Genomic DNA, 17,727 nt, shown 5'->3' on the forward strand with positions numbered 1-17,727 from the left:
TATAATTAATAGACCCAGAAGCTCAAAAGAAAGATTAGGTTTTGGAAAACCTCCAGGTAAACATAGTAAGAATTCAGGACAGAAAAGAAACAAAGAGTGAAATAAGGATCTCCGCTTTCTCCACTAGTACAGATGTTCTGAGACGTACTGGGCGATGTGCTTGATAGCCAGCATGGTCTCCTCACAGGTGGCCTGGATCTGGGATTCGGGAAGGGTAAAGCCATATCTGCCTTTGTCTCGGAGTTCAAAGGTGAAGGAATATTTGATGCCTTGGTCATAAGCCCAATCATCAGAGCCCCCAGCAGCAGGATCTGAAATTTGTAAACAACAGAAAAAAACCTTCAAATTCAGGAAGGAGATTTAAAACAATTCCAGCTTCCTTTTACTATTATAAATGTTTTGCTCTGCAAAATATTATAGGTAGGACAATTCTCCAGTAAAATCGATCACAAAAGGTATGGAGCTGTTTTAAAAAAGGAGTCCAAATCGTACTTCTAAGCTTACTTTGCTGGGGTACAAGCCAGAGATGCGGGGAGGTGAGAGGATTCACCAGAGACAGAGTGGGGAACAGAACAGGCAGACTGACTGAAATACACTGCTGAGGGGGGAAACTGGTGAGTCAGGAGAGGTCTGCTGCGCCATGTGGGTTGCTCCCTGGCCGGCTGGGATCGAACTCGTGCTGCAGAGGCTGCGGATCGCTTCATAGTGCGGTGCTTAACCCCTTGCGCCACCAGGGAGGCCCACACCAGTGTAATCTAAATTCTGCAGCACGCAAGGCTCTGGGGTCTCACCCTAACCCACGCTCCCTCAGTGAGTCTCTAGCCATTTGCTCCCCACATACTGCGTGAGTGGTGAGAGGGAAAGATGCCTGCCTCTGGTCTGCCTCTGGAAGTGGCTGGAGGATGAAGTAGACCTCCCACATGCAGTCTCTTGAGCTGGGAACCTACTCCCTCTTATATTTTCCACCGGCTAATGCTTTTCCACGTAAAGCTTCTGTGTCATCATCCTGGCACTGCAAGCTGGCTCGGTTGGTCCTTGCGTGTTTTCTTCCCTTTTGTGGCCTTCAGTCACAGCACTTACCACCCTCATACAATCGACTTTCACTTTTCCTTCTCCCTGAATGTGGATTCTTGGAAGATTTGTGCTGGTCCCTCCTTCCCTTTCTCCTTCCCCTTGCTTTCTTTCCATCCTTCCTTTTTCCCTTGGCACCCACTAAGGGTCTGGCACATAGAAGATGCTCAATGGATGTCTTCAGAGAACAATTTTTCTCCCATGAGTTGAAAGGGATACTATTTTCTTTTTAATAGTAAATGGAGGGCCTCCCCTGGTGGCGCAGCGGTTGAGCGCTGGGTTGCGAGGCTGCCCGCAGCCTCTGCAGCACCAGTTCGATCCCGGCCACCAGCGAGGGTCCCACAAAAAAAAAGAAAAAAGAAAAAAAAAGTAAATGGATGACATATTATATATATATAAAATTACTACGAGGCAAAAGCCACAGACTTTAAATGATCAGAAAGGAAAGGCTTTGGGAACCATTTGTTGACTTTTTAGGCTCTCATATTCTTTGTACATCGAGAAGCCAAGACTCACAGATAGTTGTAGCTCCTGGGCCGTATGTGTACTTGGTGCCATGTAGCGTGGCAAGTTCATTCACAGTGGCTTTAGCCAGCGCATTCTGTAAGAGACCCAACAGTAAGTGAGTGAATAAGTAAACTGTGCGTGCGCGCGCGCGCGCGCGCGCGCACACACACACACACACACACACACACACTTGTACATTATTTTTAAGAGATTGAAAATGTACATGGCACAATTTGGGTTAGTGTTTTATACTTGTTCAATAGCCATTCCAATTTTTCCAGCTACTTTAGTTATATGACCCAAGTGTCTCTTTTGAAAGGATGCCTTCCCTAATGCTCTCCCCAAGCACTCACCCTGAGCTTGCCTTTGTCACACAGGAGAGTATCATGTTGTGTCAGCAACAGTTTCTGGCCTCTGAGAGAGCTCAGTGAATTTTCCACCTTTTAACTCGGTGACTCAGGACCTAGCTCAGGACTTGCCACTTAATGGTTGTTCAGGAACTACTTGTTGAAATAATGAGGATGATTAACACTTTTCCTACTTGATTATTTGACATCTAGGTCTTATATTCGTTTTAAAATCATTGTTGCAGTAAAGTCTGGGTCTTAGCAGTAAGTCTTGTTTTAGAGGCCGAAGACAATTTTTATTTCATTTTCTTTGATATTTACATACAGGTTAGTAATTTTTTAATGGAATTTTTAGTCTTATTAAATATATTTTAAAAAATCTTAGTTCAGGTTAGAGAAATGAAACTATCGTGATATGTAATAGTCCCAGATATCACATTTGTTGACATAGCAGAATGTCACTGTATATTAAGAATTAGGTTATATTGAATCGAATTTTATCTCTGGAGCTATTTTATCTCTGGAGATGGTAAGAGAAAAGCAGGCGGCAAGAAGAACTTCATAGTTATGCAATGAAGTTGTCCATTACTGCTAAACAAACAAAAATCAAATACATGCAAAATAACTCCTCCTCTCCAAACAAAACAAAAACTAACTGGAAACATGACAGGTTATAAAGCCAAGACTGAATCATGAGAGATTATGTGAGTTTCTGAGCAGGCGCTTAAAAGACTGCATAGGTAATACTGTGCTTGGTGCTGGCACAGCCCTTCTTAGGAACTCATTCTAAGGATGACTGCTAGTTTCAGCTTGGATGATCTTTAGATTAAAAAATTTTAAAAAGTAGTGGGTATTAACTTCTGTGCACCCTTTTTTCTTAGAAACTGCATCACCCTTCCATAAGACCATTGAACTTCAACCCCCTGTACTCAGTTCCTCAAGGAGAAGGCTCTGCCCCAACGCCTCCTTGCACCATGACCTCCGCCATGGCCACTGCTACTCTGCCTATTTGAACGGATCACTTGGAAAGTAAGATCTGATGCAGCTGCATGGAAAATAAAGATTAAAAAAACTGTTCACTATGGAGAATTAGGCATAATTCCCTCTGGCTACAAAACTAGCTATATTTCTTGCTTTGGCATCATGATTATGTTTTGTACATAAACCTGGTAAACTGTGAGGTCAGTGATGAGATCAGAATAATCCTTTTTTTCCTTACAAAGTAGCAACTTCCCTTAGTTAGTAGAAATAAGATTCATATATGTTCTGGGGCTCTAAAGTCCAGCATTGTGACTATAGTCAGTGATATATTGTAAAAAGTTGTTATGAGAATAGAGCTTTAATTTCACTGCAACAGCAACAAAAACAAAATGGTAAGTATGTGAGAAAGAGAATTTGTTAACTAATTTATTGTGGTAACATTTCATAATATATACACATATATATCAAAATATCAAATTGCATACCTTAAATTTATACAATGTTATAATTATATCTCAAAACTGAAAAAAAGAAATGATTCTTCAGAATTAGTTCCAAATGTGAAAAATTATTAAGACTAGAAGAGTTATTAAAACTAGAGAAGGTCATTGTCATTATTTATTGAACTCCTGCATGTTAATTGCCTTCAAGTTTTTCAATATATTTATTGGTGTAATGTAATATATTTGAGTTATCATTCAAAACCAAAGGGGCTACTCGTGATCTGTTATCTCTTTTGACTCATCAACTTATCAAATTAATCATAACTACCATTAGGACAAAACGACAATATTCAGTGTGCCTTTTTCCCAACTCATACTTTGGGGCTGTGAAGTGATATAGAAATGCTTTTTAATCCTTCATAGGCCTCATTTAAGCCTTCATAGTCCTCATTTGCTGTCTGTGATGCTGAAGCAATATTGAAGATTGACATCAGCTGTCATTTTGTTCTTGTTACTGGTGCGCACTCAAGGAACATTTGGTCTGTGCCTCGGCCTCAGCTCCCCTCATCCTCAATGCTCCTCATCTGATAGCTCTTTCATCACTCACCTTCTGAGTGTTCCTTCATTGCACACCTTCAGTGGCTCTCTCACTTCGTGTTGAAGTCCAGTCTTCTCTTTTGGCACAGTTTTTGTGAACCAGTCCCTTCTCCTCCCTCATACTGCAACCCTTGCTATGTAGTCCCTTGTTCCTTCTGGTGAGGCTTCCCTGAACTACCTCCTTGTACACCATTCCCTGCCTCTCCATACTTGCACAACACAAGTATCCTTACTTGGTTGGAATCCTCTTCTCCTTCACATAGAGAATTGCTATTGTTCTTCCAGATTCAGTTTTAGTGTCACCTTTTCAAAGTTTCCTCTCACTCTCTTGGGGAGCACTGAGCCCCCTCCTTTGTGAGAGCTTACACACCTCCAGAGTCCTATGACTGTGCCACTATCAACTGCTTTTGTAGTTCACTCTTATTTTAACCCAGACATTAGACCTGTATATTTTTTCTCCACCCTTTTACATAGGGCCCATTGCTGAATGAAATCAGAATAATCTTTAAACATCAGAGGAGAGTTTTCTGCAAGAAGAAATTCTTGCCTATTCATTTGGTACCCTCAGTAGATTACCTGGTACTTAGCATGCACTTGGTTGATTGCGTCTTATTACTAAGACTTCTGGGCATTACCTATCTGGATGGAGGTGCAGAGTTCTGAGCTCTGCCAAGGCTGAGCCGTAACCCACCTGAGTGGAGGTTGTGGGTGCTTGTGGGGTGGTGGCAGAATGTAGTTATGGTTGATAAGATGCCTCATTTAAACATTGCAGTGCACTTGGCTTATTTTCATTAATTAAAAAAATTAACTTCTGTGGACCTTTTCTTTCGGTTTCTCCAAGACCAAGAAACAGAGTCAGAATAGACATTAATCAACCAAATATCACAGCTTAAATTCCAATTTTCTTAGCAAAAATCCCCATAATCTGTGTGGAACTTTCCTTTTGAGGAGTTCAAATACTTTCACCAGTGCTATTCATTTATCTTTCCAATGTTATCTGTGCACATTGCATAGACATGGAATTTTCTAACAGAATGGAACTCCCTGAGGGAAAACACACCCCACAGGAATGCTCCAGTTAAGCTAGGTGACTGACTCTGGGAAGGAGGAGTACAGAGAGAGGTAATTCCTACATTTGCTGAAAATTTAGAGTGGTAACTCACTTCCCTTCTGTGTTTCTGTAAAAAAGGGACTAGCACAACTGACAAAAAACCTTCAGAAGCAAAAACACATAGAGCATGGTCCATACCTTGAAATTCCAATTAATGACACTTTCTACACTGGGGGGCTTCCTTACGTCCTTGCCCAGTGGTTCCAAAATTAGAACAAATATTTACATAAAACTTTAGACTTTACAAAGAACTCTTGATGAGAGCTAGATATTTTTATTCCCATTTTACAGATAAAAGAATTGAAACTCAGAGAGGACAAGAGAACTTGCCCAAGTCCAAAGAACCCTGAGTGGCTGACTTGAGCTAGGTTCTTCTTGCTTTAAATCCTGTGCTCTTTTTCACTTCTCATGGCCTTCAAATACATCAAAAGAGGGGTTGCTGAAGCTGGCTTTACCAATTGTAAAGAATAGAAGGAAGCTACATATAAACAGCTTTAAGAGAAATTTTGCTTTCAGTCAAGGCCAAACAGCACCAGCTTTTAATAATCCTCAGAGATGAGCTTCCCACAACAATTTATGCATGTTCTCTTTTCTCACCTGTTTTCTCAAAAAGAGGCCTTGGACATAGAGCAAAAGGCAAAGAGAATCTAAAATATTACATCTAGCTCAAAGCCCAGAGACAAAGGACCAGACACTCCCAGTGGGCTCTGCTGAGCAGGGCAGTCTCTGTTCTCCTAATCCACACATGTCCCTTACGCCTTGTCCTGCCTTTCTCTAATCTTAGGGCTTTGCAGCCAGAGCCTGTGCCTGTTTACCCTCCTCTTTTTTTTTCTCAGAAACATGTTAGTTTTTTTTCAAATCCAAAGTCTTGTGTAATATCCCTCCAGGTTCTGAGCTCCTGGTTGTTGGTGTGATGAATAAGGTGAGGGTGCTCTTTTCCACTAACCTGTCTTCTTGGAAACATGTGCTCAGGGCCCCCCATTCTCAAGAACACTCATAGTCCTCATTAGCACCTCCACGTGCACAGCCAAGGTCCTGACAAGAGGCTGTCTCTTTAAATCATCCACTCTTCTATTATTACAGTACAAGAAGAGGAAAGTTCAAACTGATTTCAGGGTATAAAACGACTCAAAGGAAATCTTCTTCCGAACTTGTTTCTAACTTAAGTTTCGAGTGTAACCATCCCTATGGGTGAATACATGTGATAATGGAAGCATCAAAATGATCTTTAACTGCAGTTTCCTTCCTCTGTCCTGTGATAATGGGTAATTTACACCAAGGGACCAATGAAAAATTTAACTTTTATAACTCTGGTGCAAAAGGAGAAGTCCTTAAGCCCTATATAAGCAGGCTCTGAGGAGAAAGCCTTTGGGATTTGAAAAAACTAACATGTTTCTGAGAAAAAGGAGGAGGGTAAGCAGGTACAGGCTCTGGCAGCAAAACCCTAAGATTAGAGAAAGCAGGGCATAAGGGAACATGCTTGCATTAGGAGAGCAAAGACTGCCCTGCTCAGCAGAGCCCACTGGGATTGTGGGAATGCTTTCACTGATATAAACCAAATTTTTTCTTTGGCTGATGTGCATACATATTTGTAAACTCTTTACAATTCAAAGAAAATATGAAGCATGAGTCAGCTGAAGTTGCAAAGTCCAGAGATGTGTGTGTGTGTGACTGTAGGAAGTAGTGCATCTTTCAAATAAATATTAAAAAATAAATGCTATATAATGGCAGATGCAGTGTCTAGCACTTAAGATAGACCACTGTAAGAGAAACCATTTGGGAAGAGAGTGTAAGAGCCTGTGAAAACCAGGGAATTTGACCAAGAATGGAACTCTGTTCTTATCTTTGTCTAAAGCAGGGTTCTTCAGCCTCAGCACTCTTTATATGTTGGGCTGGATTATTCTTTGTTGAGGGTGGGAACTGTCCTGTGTATTTTGGGCTGTTTACCAGAATGGGCTGTTTATTCCATGCTACCCCCAGAATTAGGTCAACCAAAAAATGTCTCTTCATTACCAAATGTTCCCTAGCAGTGGGGAAAGAGAAAACACTAGTTTAAAGAAAGTCAGATAAACAAGACTATGGTAAATAATAGTGTCAGAGAAAAAATTAAACAGGAATATTCTGGTTTTAAAGGTGCTTTGAAGGTCATAAGACAGAACAGTTGTCTCCTAAATACTACTGCTAAGTCAACCTGCTAGAATACCACTTTGGCAGTAGGGCTGCCAGATCCAGCAGCTCAAATTTCAGATAAACCATGAATACTTCTTCAGTAAAAGTCTGCCCCATGCAATATTTGGAAACTACTTACTCTAAAATTATTTGTTATTTATCTGAAATTCAAACTAGTCCTGTAGTGATCAGACTGCAAGCCCCAGGGCCTTCTATCACACAGAATTCATCCAGACATTCAAGTCTCCTATAATCTGGTTTCCTTACCCTACTGTTCCAAAACAAGACAAGACAAAACAGACTGACTCCTTTCTAATAACCTCCTCAACTCTGTTTTTCAATTCACACAAAAACCTGTTGACTTTTCTATGCCTAAAGTGAAAGCTTCCTTACTCGGCCATTCAAATCCTACCTGTATTTTGAGATTCAAAATAAATCGTATGTCTTCTCTATAACCTGCCTTGAATAGCTCCGTCAGGTATTGCCATTTTACTGCCCTAAATTCCTATGTGTACCGACTTGGAAACTTCCAGTTCTGTACTTGTGTGGTGTCTGACTCTGAGGCTTATCATTTGAATAAGATCTTAAGTTCTCAAAGGCAGGAACTGTGTGTATTCAGAGGACTTACTAGGTGCTCAGTGAAATCTCTGGTGATTACCTCATGAGCCACCTGCTGACCAGGCTCTAGGAGAAATTTAACGGCCAAGAAGTCATTTGCAATGGCAAGTTGCAATTGGTTTCTTTAATCAAGGAAAGTCTGTAGCTGTCATTTAAAAATATTTGAACTTTTAAGATTAGAAATTCTGAAAATATTTCTGAAGTGGATCTTTTGTGTGCTTTAAAGTCTGTCTGTTTTAGCAGCTGGTATTCTGGCTGACAGGAGACCATGGCCTTGTTACTGGTCATTGGGAAGGAAGAGGGGAGCATGTGCCATCTGTCACTGGGTGTGTGCATGACTCTGCATCCGTTTACTTCCTAATCACAATATTTCTTATCTCTGATTCTTATGTCTGTTTCTAATCGTGATTTTACTATATACTCACACACCTGGCTGGAACAGTGAACTTTTATCTTGGTGGTTCATTAAAACCCCCTTTAAGTGGTAATGCAGTGCTACTGGACTGGGCAGTATTAGACTTTAGAAATGCATTTCTATCTTTCAGTTAAGTTTAATGAATTTTCAGAAAGATTGCCATCTTTTTTCTGGTTATTGCCATCTTTCCCCTGGTTAATGAACATATACCCATGAAAGCATGGGCCAGAATCATGAAGACTAGACCCTATGAATTTGGCATGTGAGCTGACCAGTGCAAATCAGTAGCAGTGTCCAAGGACAGACAAAATAAAGATATGATTTCTGGTATGAAGGACTTTATCTGATGAATGTTCTTCTGCAAAGCTATATGGAGTGCGAACATAGAACATGGCCACACTGGTGTGTGTGTTTGTGCGTATGTGTAGAATATGCTGCAGAACTCAGTAGCTGTAAGTCCAAGACTGTCTCCAGTACTGCTGTTGGCCTAGCCAAGCCTTCATTATCTCAGCTGGACAGTGAGAAATTATAACCAGAGAATGTCCAAGTTTTCTAGCTATGTGGCTCCCCAGTTCTAATTCAGAAATATGGTGCAAACTGCCCTGAATCAGCCTATTTTTATAGTGATCATAAGCTGTCTCTCTGGTCAATTGAAGGAGTGGGTCAAGATACTTAGTTGAAGGGCTTCTATGGTGGCACAAGGGGTTAAGAGTCAACCTATGAAGCTATCTGCAACTACTGCAGCACAAGTTCCATCCCCAGCCAGGGAGCTACCCACATGGCATAGCAGACCTCTCCTGTCTTGCCCGCTGCTCCCCTCAGCAGTATAATTCAGTGGATCTGCCTATTCTGCTCCCCACTCTGCCTCTGGTGGATCCTCTCATTTTGCCCCCGCCACACACCTCTGACCTGTACCCCAGTTCTTGAATGCATAAATAAATAAATCTTAAAAAAAGATACTTAGTTGAAACAATATTATTTTTCTTTTGAATTTAGAAGGGTTTTTGAACTTAGAAATGATATTGTTATAACAGCACTATGTAGGTCTCTTTGGGAAAAGGTGGACCGAAGTTAGGGAGCTTTCCTGTGCTCAATAAATGTTAGTAAATGCAAAGATATGGACAGGGTTAGAAGCCTTTTAAATTTTGTCTCCTAGTTTTTATTTCCTCTAAAAATAAAGTGGTCATACAATTCAGTATTTCATTATCCTTTAGAGTTTTAGAAATGTAAGAGTATTCTTCTAAATTCTCATAAATTTTCTTTTAAAGATAGTGACAGTTTTATATTAAAGAAATCACCATTGAGAACTGGGCTGTCTATGAAGATATTGGAAACTTATAGTGTATGTGAAATCAGTTTGCACACTTTTAGAAAATAATATAGATCTTTTGAAGATATATTTTTTGTTAACCTTCTTAGTAATCTATGTTATTACTTCTCCTGTTCTTTTACTTCGCTGATTCTGCATACCCGTCTTTACCTTTCTTCTCTCTGAAAGTTATCTCATGATATGAGTAATTGTCAGTAATCTACATATTAAGATTTTTCAGAAATGAAGCCACATATACTTTTATCATGACTCAGACATCAAAAGATTGCTAGTAATATCAAAAGATTCATATTTGGGCTGGGAATGCTAATCTAAGTACAAAATAATTTCCTTGAGTCGACTTATTCGCCTTTAAGACTTTTTTGCTATAATGCATACTTATAAATTTCATAACTCTAAAGAGAAGAAAAATCATATATATATATTGAATTCTGTATAAGGCAAAGTCTGCCTTGCATTTTTCCTTTAAGAAAATTCTGAGTTATCTGTAATGTGATATGATGCCAAAAATTTATATTTTTAATCTTCTTATAATGAGGGTCACAGTTTTCTAACTGAGGATTAAAATGGAGGCACAGGATATGGATAGGTCATTCATCTTTCTAGATTGACTGACTTTTTCTCTTGATATTCTCATTACAGATAAAAATAATTGAAAAAAACAGTATTCTTCCTTATTTTTGTTACACGTGTATTTGTAATAACACTACAGTTATGATCTAGCATAATGTGCTTAGGAAGTAAGTCAGTTGGAATTAGCAATGAAAGAATCTAGTTATGTTGCTTCGGGGTGTTGAACTAAATTTAGTTCCTGAATAAGTCAATAATAAAATAACATTCACCTTATGTAGTAGAATACAAATATTTACTTTAAGAGACTAGAAAAAATTTTAGTCATAAAAAAAAAGTTGGAAATCAAAGTAACTTTTAAATCAATGACTGTGATGTAAGTAGAACGAACTTTTGCATTTTAGCCACTTACCTTAACATGCTTTGGAAAGGATAAGAAGTAGCATGTACTTTTCTTTAATTTTTAGATAAGATTATTCTGTGGCTAGTTTTTTTTTTTTTAAGATTTTATTTATTTATTTTTGCGTAGAAGAACTGGGGTGTAGGCCAGAGGTGGTGAGTGGTGGGTGGTGAGAGGATTCACCAGAGACAAAGTGGGGAGCAAAGCAGGTGGATTTACTGAAATACACTGCAAAGGGGAGCAGCAGACAAAACAGTTGAAGTCTGCTGCATCTTATGTAGGTTAGCTCCCTGGCTGAGCATTGAATTCAGGCCGTAGAGGCAACAGTGCTGAGGTTTAACCCTTAGGCCACCAGAGAGGCTCATAGTGCTTTTTTTGAGACTAGATCATGAATATTTTACTTTGATTTAATTCTGTTTATTCCACTTCTTTGTTAATTAGAATTAAAAACAGTTATGGAGGATAGGGTTTCTAATATCTCATTTACTATTACCTCATTTTCCTTGATTATAAATGAAGAAATGATTCTTAGAGAAGAATATCAGTGGCTCACATTCTGGTGGATAGGTTTCACACCACTTGGGGTGTGATGTGTTTTGGCCCACAGAACCTGCTAATACTGTGTTTTGGGTCTTTTTTTCTGGATAAAACTACCAAAGAAAGTAGCAAAAATTATTTATTATATTCTAAAAGTAGAACTTGGTTCATTTTTTTAAAGGATAATTTGGAGATTTTTAGAGTAGCCAAGACACTAGATATTATTATTGTATGACACAAGGCTTCGGTAATATCTTTGTGTTTGTCTCCAACAGCAAGAGCAACAAGAGAAATATAAACAATTGTCACTATGTCAAACTAAAAAGATTTTATACTGTGAAAGCAACTATTATTAAAACATGAAGACAGCCAATGGATAGCCTTTTGAATGGGAGAAATAAGGGCTGATATCCAAGATCTACAAAGAACTCATACAACTCAACCAAAAGAAAATAAATAACCCAATCAAAAAAATGGACGAAGAGCTTAATAGGCACTTTTCCAAAGAAGACATACAGCTGGACCACAGAAACATGAAAATATGCTCATCATCACTTATTGTCAGGTAAAATCAAATAAAAGCCATAAAAAGATACCATCTCACACCTATGAGAATGACCCATATCTAAAAGACCAGAAACAACCAGTGTTAGTGAGGATGTGGAGAAAAAGGAACCCTTATACACTATTAATGGGTATGTAGATTGGTCCAGTTCCTATGGAAAACAGTATGAAAGTCACTTAAAATATCAAAATAGATCTACCATATGATCCAGCAATCCCACTCTTAGGTATCTACCCAAAAAATGCAAAACAGTATATCGAAGGGATATATGCACTACTATATTCATTGCTGCACTTTTTACAATAGCCAAGTTATAGGAACAATCTGAACGCCCACGGACACATGAGCAGATATAGAATATGTGGAACAGATACATGCAATGGAATACTTCCCAGCTATATAAAAGATAAACTTGCAATTTCCAACAACATGGACAGAAGTGGATGGGATTGTGATAAGCAAACTAAGTCTGAAGGAAAAAGAAACACAAGGGATTGTGTGACTTATATGTGGAATATAGAGAAATGAACAAACATAAAGCTCAAATAAAACCAAATCAATAACAAATTCTCACTATAGATTTGAGGCTACCAGAGGGGGAACAAAAGAAGAAAGAGCAGAGTGGGGAGTGTGCTCAGTGGGCTATGATGGAGACAATTGGTACTTTGGAGGTGGTGGGGGTGGTGTGATGACATATAACTGAGGGGTGTGATTTTGTACCTCTAAATCATATAGTGCTATAAATGAATGTAGCCTTAATAATAAAAATAATAAAAAAGTTACTGGGTCTTTAAATCTATGCATTTAGGTAAGTCATATAGAATCATTGTCTAATGTTTTTAGGAATGTTTTTTCCTTTTTTTTTTTTGGCAGAAATCATCTGCTTTAAATCTTCTACTTGCTTCTTTTGATAATTGGTCCCAACTTTTGGGAACCAGATGTTCAGTAAAAAAACAGTGTTTGAAGAATTCAAACATGCTTGCTAAAGAATGTATGAATTGATATATTTATTAATATGAATGTTATAAAACTCATATTATTTAACATATTTTATGATTTTGTCTGGATTCTCCAAAAAGGTTGCTAGTTTTCATCAGGACAGTTAAATTTCTTTGCATTGTTCCCTATATCTTATGAGGATCCATTCAGGTCATTTTTTCAATGATTGATTGACTTCTGTGTCCCACCAATTAGACAATGAAATAAGCAATTTTAGGATTTCATCATTAACCTCATATCAACCAAATATGCCAAATTCCTAAAGACATCTGCTATAATTTGCCTTTGTGAAATCCAACTCAAGCCAAGTTGATAAAATTGACTTTCTGATGAAGATTTTGTTTAAGATTGAGTAACTTTGTTGATTATTCCATATGTGTCTGAAATCATCATGTGAGTCAGTGCTGCCATAAAGCAGAAGGAAGCAGAATTATTTTCATTTTGAAGATCAGTAAATAAACTACCTGTGATGAACCATTTCCTGCATCAAAAAAATCATATTTCTATTGGTCAATTTATCTAGCCAACTCTAGATTCCCCATAAATCTGTATTGTTATTTTGTTCCTAGTGCCAAACATCAATCATGGAACTTCCAGAAATTACATTTTTTTCAAGATTAAAATTTTAAAAAAATTGAGTGAAATACCAAATCTCTACTGTAATTACTTACCAACTCAGCATTGTCCTTGGAGATTTTGTAATCATAGGAATAAGGATAAAGCATCATCTGAGAATATGAGTGGATGGTCAAATAGGCTTTGATAGAAGAGAGGTTTTGGCGGATGAAATCAGCCAGGGCATGGGTCTCTTTTTCAGACTCTGCAGCAGGTCCACAGTAAGTGTCATCACAGGGTCTATTAGAGGCTCCGATTTCTGAAAAAGACATATATTTTGCTAATGGCAACTGGTCACCTACTGAATTTCTCATAGGGCATGTTTCAAAGTTTTAAATTAGGGAGTTAAAAATAAGTTGTATTCATGAAAGTTCTTTTAATCATACTCATATATGTATATACATTGTAAAGTATATACATTTAGTCACAAGATTACTGACAGGGTAAAAAGTTGCATGTGAAACCCCCAGTGTGTCCCTCTGTTGCATTATATAATAAGATCAATATAGTATTAAAATCACAAGTCAGGGACAAACTAATATCTGTGAGAAATTTCTATATTACTGTAGAGTAGTGCCCCCTTATCTGGGGTTTTGCTTTCTGCAGTTTCAATTACTTGCAGTCAAATATGGTCAGAAAATATTATGTACAGTAAGATATTGAGAGTGAGAAAGAGAGAGGGGGGAACATTCTAAGTGTTATTGCAATACACTTAAAATTCTACTTTATTATTAGTTATTATAGTTAATCTCTCACTGTACTTAATTTATAAATTGAATTTTATTATAAGCATGCATGTATAGGAAAAAAGAGTATATGTAGGGTTTATTGCTATCCATGGTTTCTGGCATTTATGGGGAGTCTTGGATTGTATCCCCTGTGGGTAAGGGGGAGACTACTATAATCATTTTCTGAGAACTGAATTCTAAGATGATAATTATACAACTGTTTTCTTTAAATATTTTTTATTTAACAATGGTATCCTCTAGATTGAACATTTGACAATAAGATTATTCCTGCTTTGTTCAGTGTTAATTTTCTAGCACAGCACAGAAAAGAACAAAATAGGGCATAAAAATATTTTTATTGACTGAATAAACAAACTATAGTATATGCTTTTGAAAGTCAAAACTCCAAAAATTTTACATTTTTCTTGATTTAGACATTATTGTGCTTTCCTATGTTATTTTTTCTCTTATGATTTTCAACAAATGTGTGCAAAATGGCCAGTGAGATACTTACTGCACCAACCAGCATTGAAATTTCTGTTGGGATCTGTGCCAATGCAGGAAGACCCAGGATGGGTGGAGCGGGTCTTTCTCCACATTCGGTTCTGAAAATGGATTATATGGTAAGGACAAATATAATGGAAAGTGGTTGGTTTTAATTTCATCAACTCTCAATATTGGTTCATATACCTTTGTCCATGTGTACACGTAGCCGTCAATATTGACAACAGGCAGGACATAAAAGTCTAACTTTTCAAGAAGATCTGTCATGTGGATCTCATGTCCATAGGTACGAACAGCCTGTATATGAAGTATAAAGCAGAATTTCATGGAAAAATGGAATGTACAATGCTGCTAAAATTTACATACTGGATAAATGTTTATTTTGGTAGAGAAAGCAGTATCTTTTATTGAAATGCCCACTAAGGTTATATGATGCCAATTGGATATACAACATATCTAGAACAAAAACCATGTTATTATTTTTATTTTAATCTTTTACTTTAAAGTGGAACAAGAATTTAATGAATTTAGACTTTTAAAGAACTTATATATTTACTTTCTATGAGTCGTCACAGTTATTATTATTATTTTTTTTTTAGTTAGGCTATGAGGATAAGACCTATTCCTAGTTATTAAGGAATGCCTATAGAAATCTGTGCATGTTTTGTGTAGAAATTGAAAACTTCTGTAGATATTCTTTTAAGAGGGAGTACCCAACATGGAAAGAGAAAACTTCCATTTAATAAGTGAGTTCACACTGAGGGATTTTGTGGAGTCTCTCACTCACCAAAGATCCACACATAATGACAGACAGAATTCTTAATCCTCTTTTTCTTTAAGAAGGGAAACCTGTTACAGGACTATTTGTCTGTGCTAAGTAACATGGAGTGAAGTAACTTATCTCCAAGTGAAGGACCTCATATCCTTATATTATGTTCTCTGAGTCTCTGGGATTATATTAATCTTAAACCCAGATACTCCATGCATGTTTGATGGACTACAAAATCTTCAAATTTTCTATGTAATAAGAGTTTTTATATACACTTTGTAACTCTACACATGTGTGTTCATTATAATAACACAATAAACATGTGTTTTTAGGTAGGAGGATCTATAGAACCATGTTCTTTTAGTGGTCTATGATTGGAGATAACCAAAGTAGGGTCAGAAGTTCTTTTTTTTTTCTAGAGGGTGGATGATGAGATGCCCACTAAAGTTATATGATGCCAATTGGATACACAACATATCTAGAACCAAGACTGTAACAAATACAGAAGTGCCTTAAACAAAATGAATTAAATTGCATGTAATAATATACTTACACTTTAAGAACATTTTGATATTATAAACTTTTAACTCTGAAATAATTTTATACTTCCAGAAGGATTGCAAATACAGGGAGTTCCCATATACCCTTCACCCAGTTCCCCCTAGTGTTAACATTTTATATAAATAACCATGGCACAGTCATCAAAGTGAAGACATTAGCATTAGTAAAATACTAAAAACTGAACTATGGACTTTATTCAGATTTTAGCAATTTTTCCACTATGTCCACATTCTAATCTAGGATCCACTTTAGGATCCTGTGTTGCATTTGGCTGTCATGTGTTCTTGGTAGCCTCTTATTTGTTATAACTCCTTAGTATTTCCTTATCTTTCATCAGTGACACACTTGAAGGGTACTGGTCGGATTATTTTGCAGAAGTTTCATTATTGGGTTTGTCTGAATTTTTTTAACAATTAGAGGGATGTTATGCATTTTTTGGAACAATATCACTAAAAATGATGTGGCACAGGATATGGTTCTAGGGGGTGCATAATATCAGAGAGTAGAATCATTTAATTTTATGTTATACTGATGAGGTTCCTCGTGATAATAACCTGTATCAACTGGATCAGAAAGTTTCTGCTAGGTTTCTTTACTGTAAGTTTTGTTTTGTAATTTAATACTTACTTTGGGAGAGACACTTTGAAAGTGCAAATGTCCTATTTCTCTAAACTTTTAGCCATTATTTTTTCCTGAAATGATTATTACTGTGGTGTTTTAACAGAAATTTTCTGTTTTGCTTATTCTTTGTACATTTATTAGTTGTAATTCTTCTATGAGAAAAAGTTGTTCCTTCTCTCTCATTATCTGCTGAGTCATCTATTTCTATCAATATGGGCTCAAAATTAAGGTTTTAGAGTATCTCCTATCGATAGAATTATAAGGAATGAAAAACAATTTATCATTTAAAGAGGGAAAAGTGTATTGTTTCCTTTTATTCTGTATACAATGATTATTATCCAGGAGCTAATGATTAAGTTTGTGGTTTATCAACAATTATTAACTTTAATTAATTTATTTTTTATAATTTATTTATTTATATATTAACTTTTAAATTACCTATCTAAAATAGAGCCAGTTAACCTTTACCACCAAACATAGATAAGAAAGTTCAGGTGAATGGAATTCAAGTAAATATAATTTGCTAACTATTTTAACATCTTGCCATATTAAGGTCTCCTGGTGAAAGTTGGAATTAATATAAAAAATGGGAACTTGGGGCTCCTCTGGTGGTGCAAGGGATTAAGATGCAACCTATGAAGCTATCCAAAGCCACTGCAGCACAAGTTCGATATCCGGCCAGCCAGGGAGCAACTCACATGGTGCTGCAGACCTCTCTGGACGCGTCCGCTGCTCCTCCCAGCAGTGTACTTCAGTCAATCTGCCTGTTCTATTTCCCGCTCTGTCTCTGGTGAATCCTCTCACCCCCTCCACACCTCTGGCCTTTACCCCAGTTCTTGTAAGCATAAATAAACAAATCTTAAAAAAATGGGAACTTGGAATTATGAATTATTTTTTCTGTGTTATTTTTCTCTATTATTATAGTTAGGTTATAAAGGATTGATTGGATTGAAAATATACTTTCTGTTTCCCTCTGCCCAAAATCACTCTACATACTGACCTCTTTCACAAACCACTGGCAAAAGGCAGGAGAAATCCACTCTCTGGCATGGAAACCACAGTCCATGAAAATGGCAGGCTTATTTGATCCAGCTTTGCCAATCTATCACAAAGAAAAAGGAAGGGGAAGCTGATACATTACATTTCAAAGTTAACATTTACTACCTGTCTGGTTTTGGACATAACAGGTGAAACTTGACAGCAGCAAGAGATATATCCCATGATTAAATTAAAACATAATTCTAGCACAGAATGTTCTTGCCTCTAGAC

General features: G+C 37.2%; 1 protein-coding gene across 1 annotated transcript in view; it reads right to left on the minus strand.

The window, feature by feature from the left end:
• CPB1 (carboxypeptidase B1) overlaps nt 1-17,727 on the minus strand; it is a 32,184-nt gene continuing 14,457 nt past the window's right edge. The window contains exons 6-11 of the mRNA XM_037524653.1: nt 17,459-17,560; nt 14,694-14,804; nt 14,518-14,608; nt 13,332-13,534; nt 1,588-1,672; nt 1-311 (exon numbers count right to left, since the gene is read on the minus strand). Coding sequence (XP_037380550.1) covers nt 124-311; nt 1,588-1,672; nt 13,332-13,534; nt 14,518-14,608; nt 14,694-14,804; nt 17,459-17,560 — 780 coding nt within the window. The 3' untranslated portion in view covers nt 1-123. The remainder of the gene's footprint in view (nt 312-1,587; nt 1,673-13,331; nt 13,535-14,517; nt 14,609-14,693; nt 14,805-17,458; nt 17,561-17,727) is intronic.

This window comes from Talpa occidentalis, unplaced genomic scaffold, assembly GCF_014898055.3.
Source record: "Talpa occidentalis isolate TD23 unplaced genomic scaffold, MPIMG_talOcc4v2.1 talOcc4.4, whole genome shotgun sequence".
NCBI classification, from domain to species: Eukaryota; Metazoa; Chordata; class Mammalia; order Eulipotyphla; family Talpidae; genus Talpa; species Talpa occidentalis.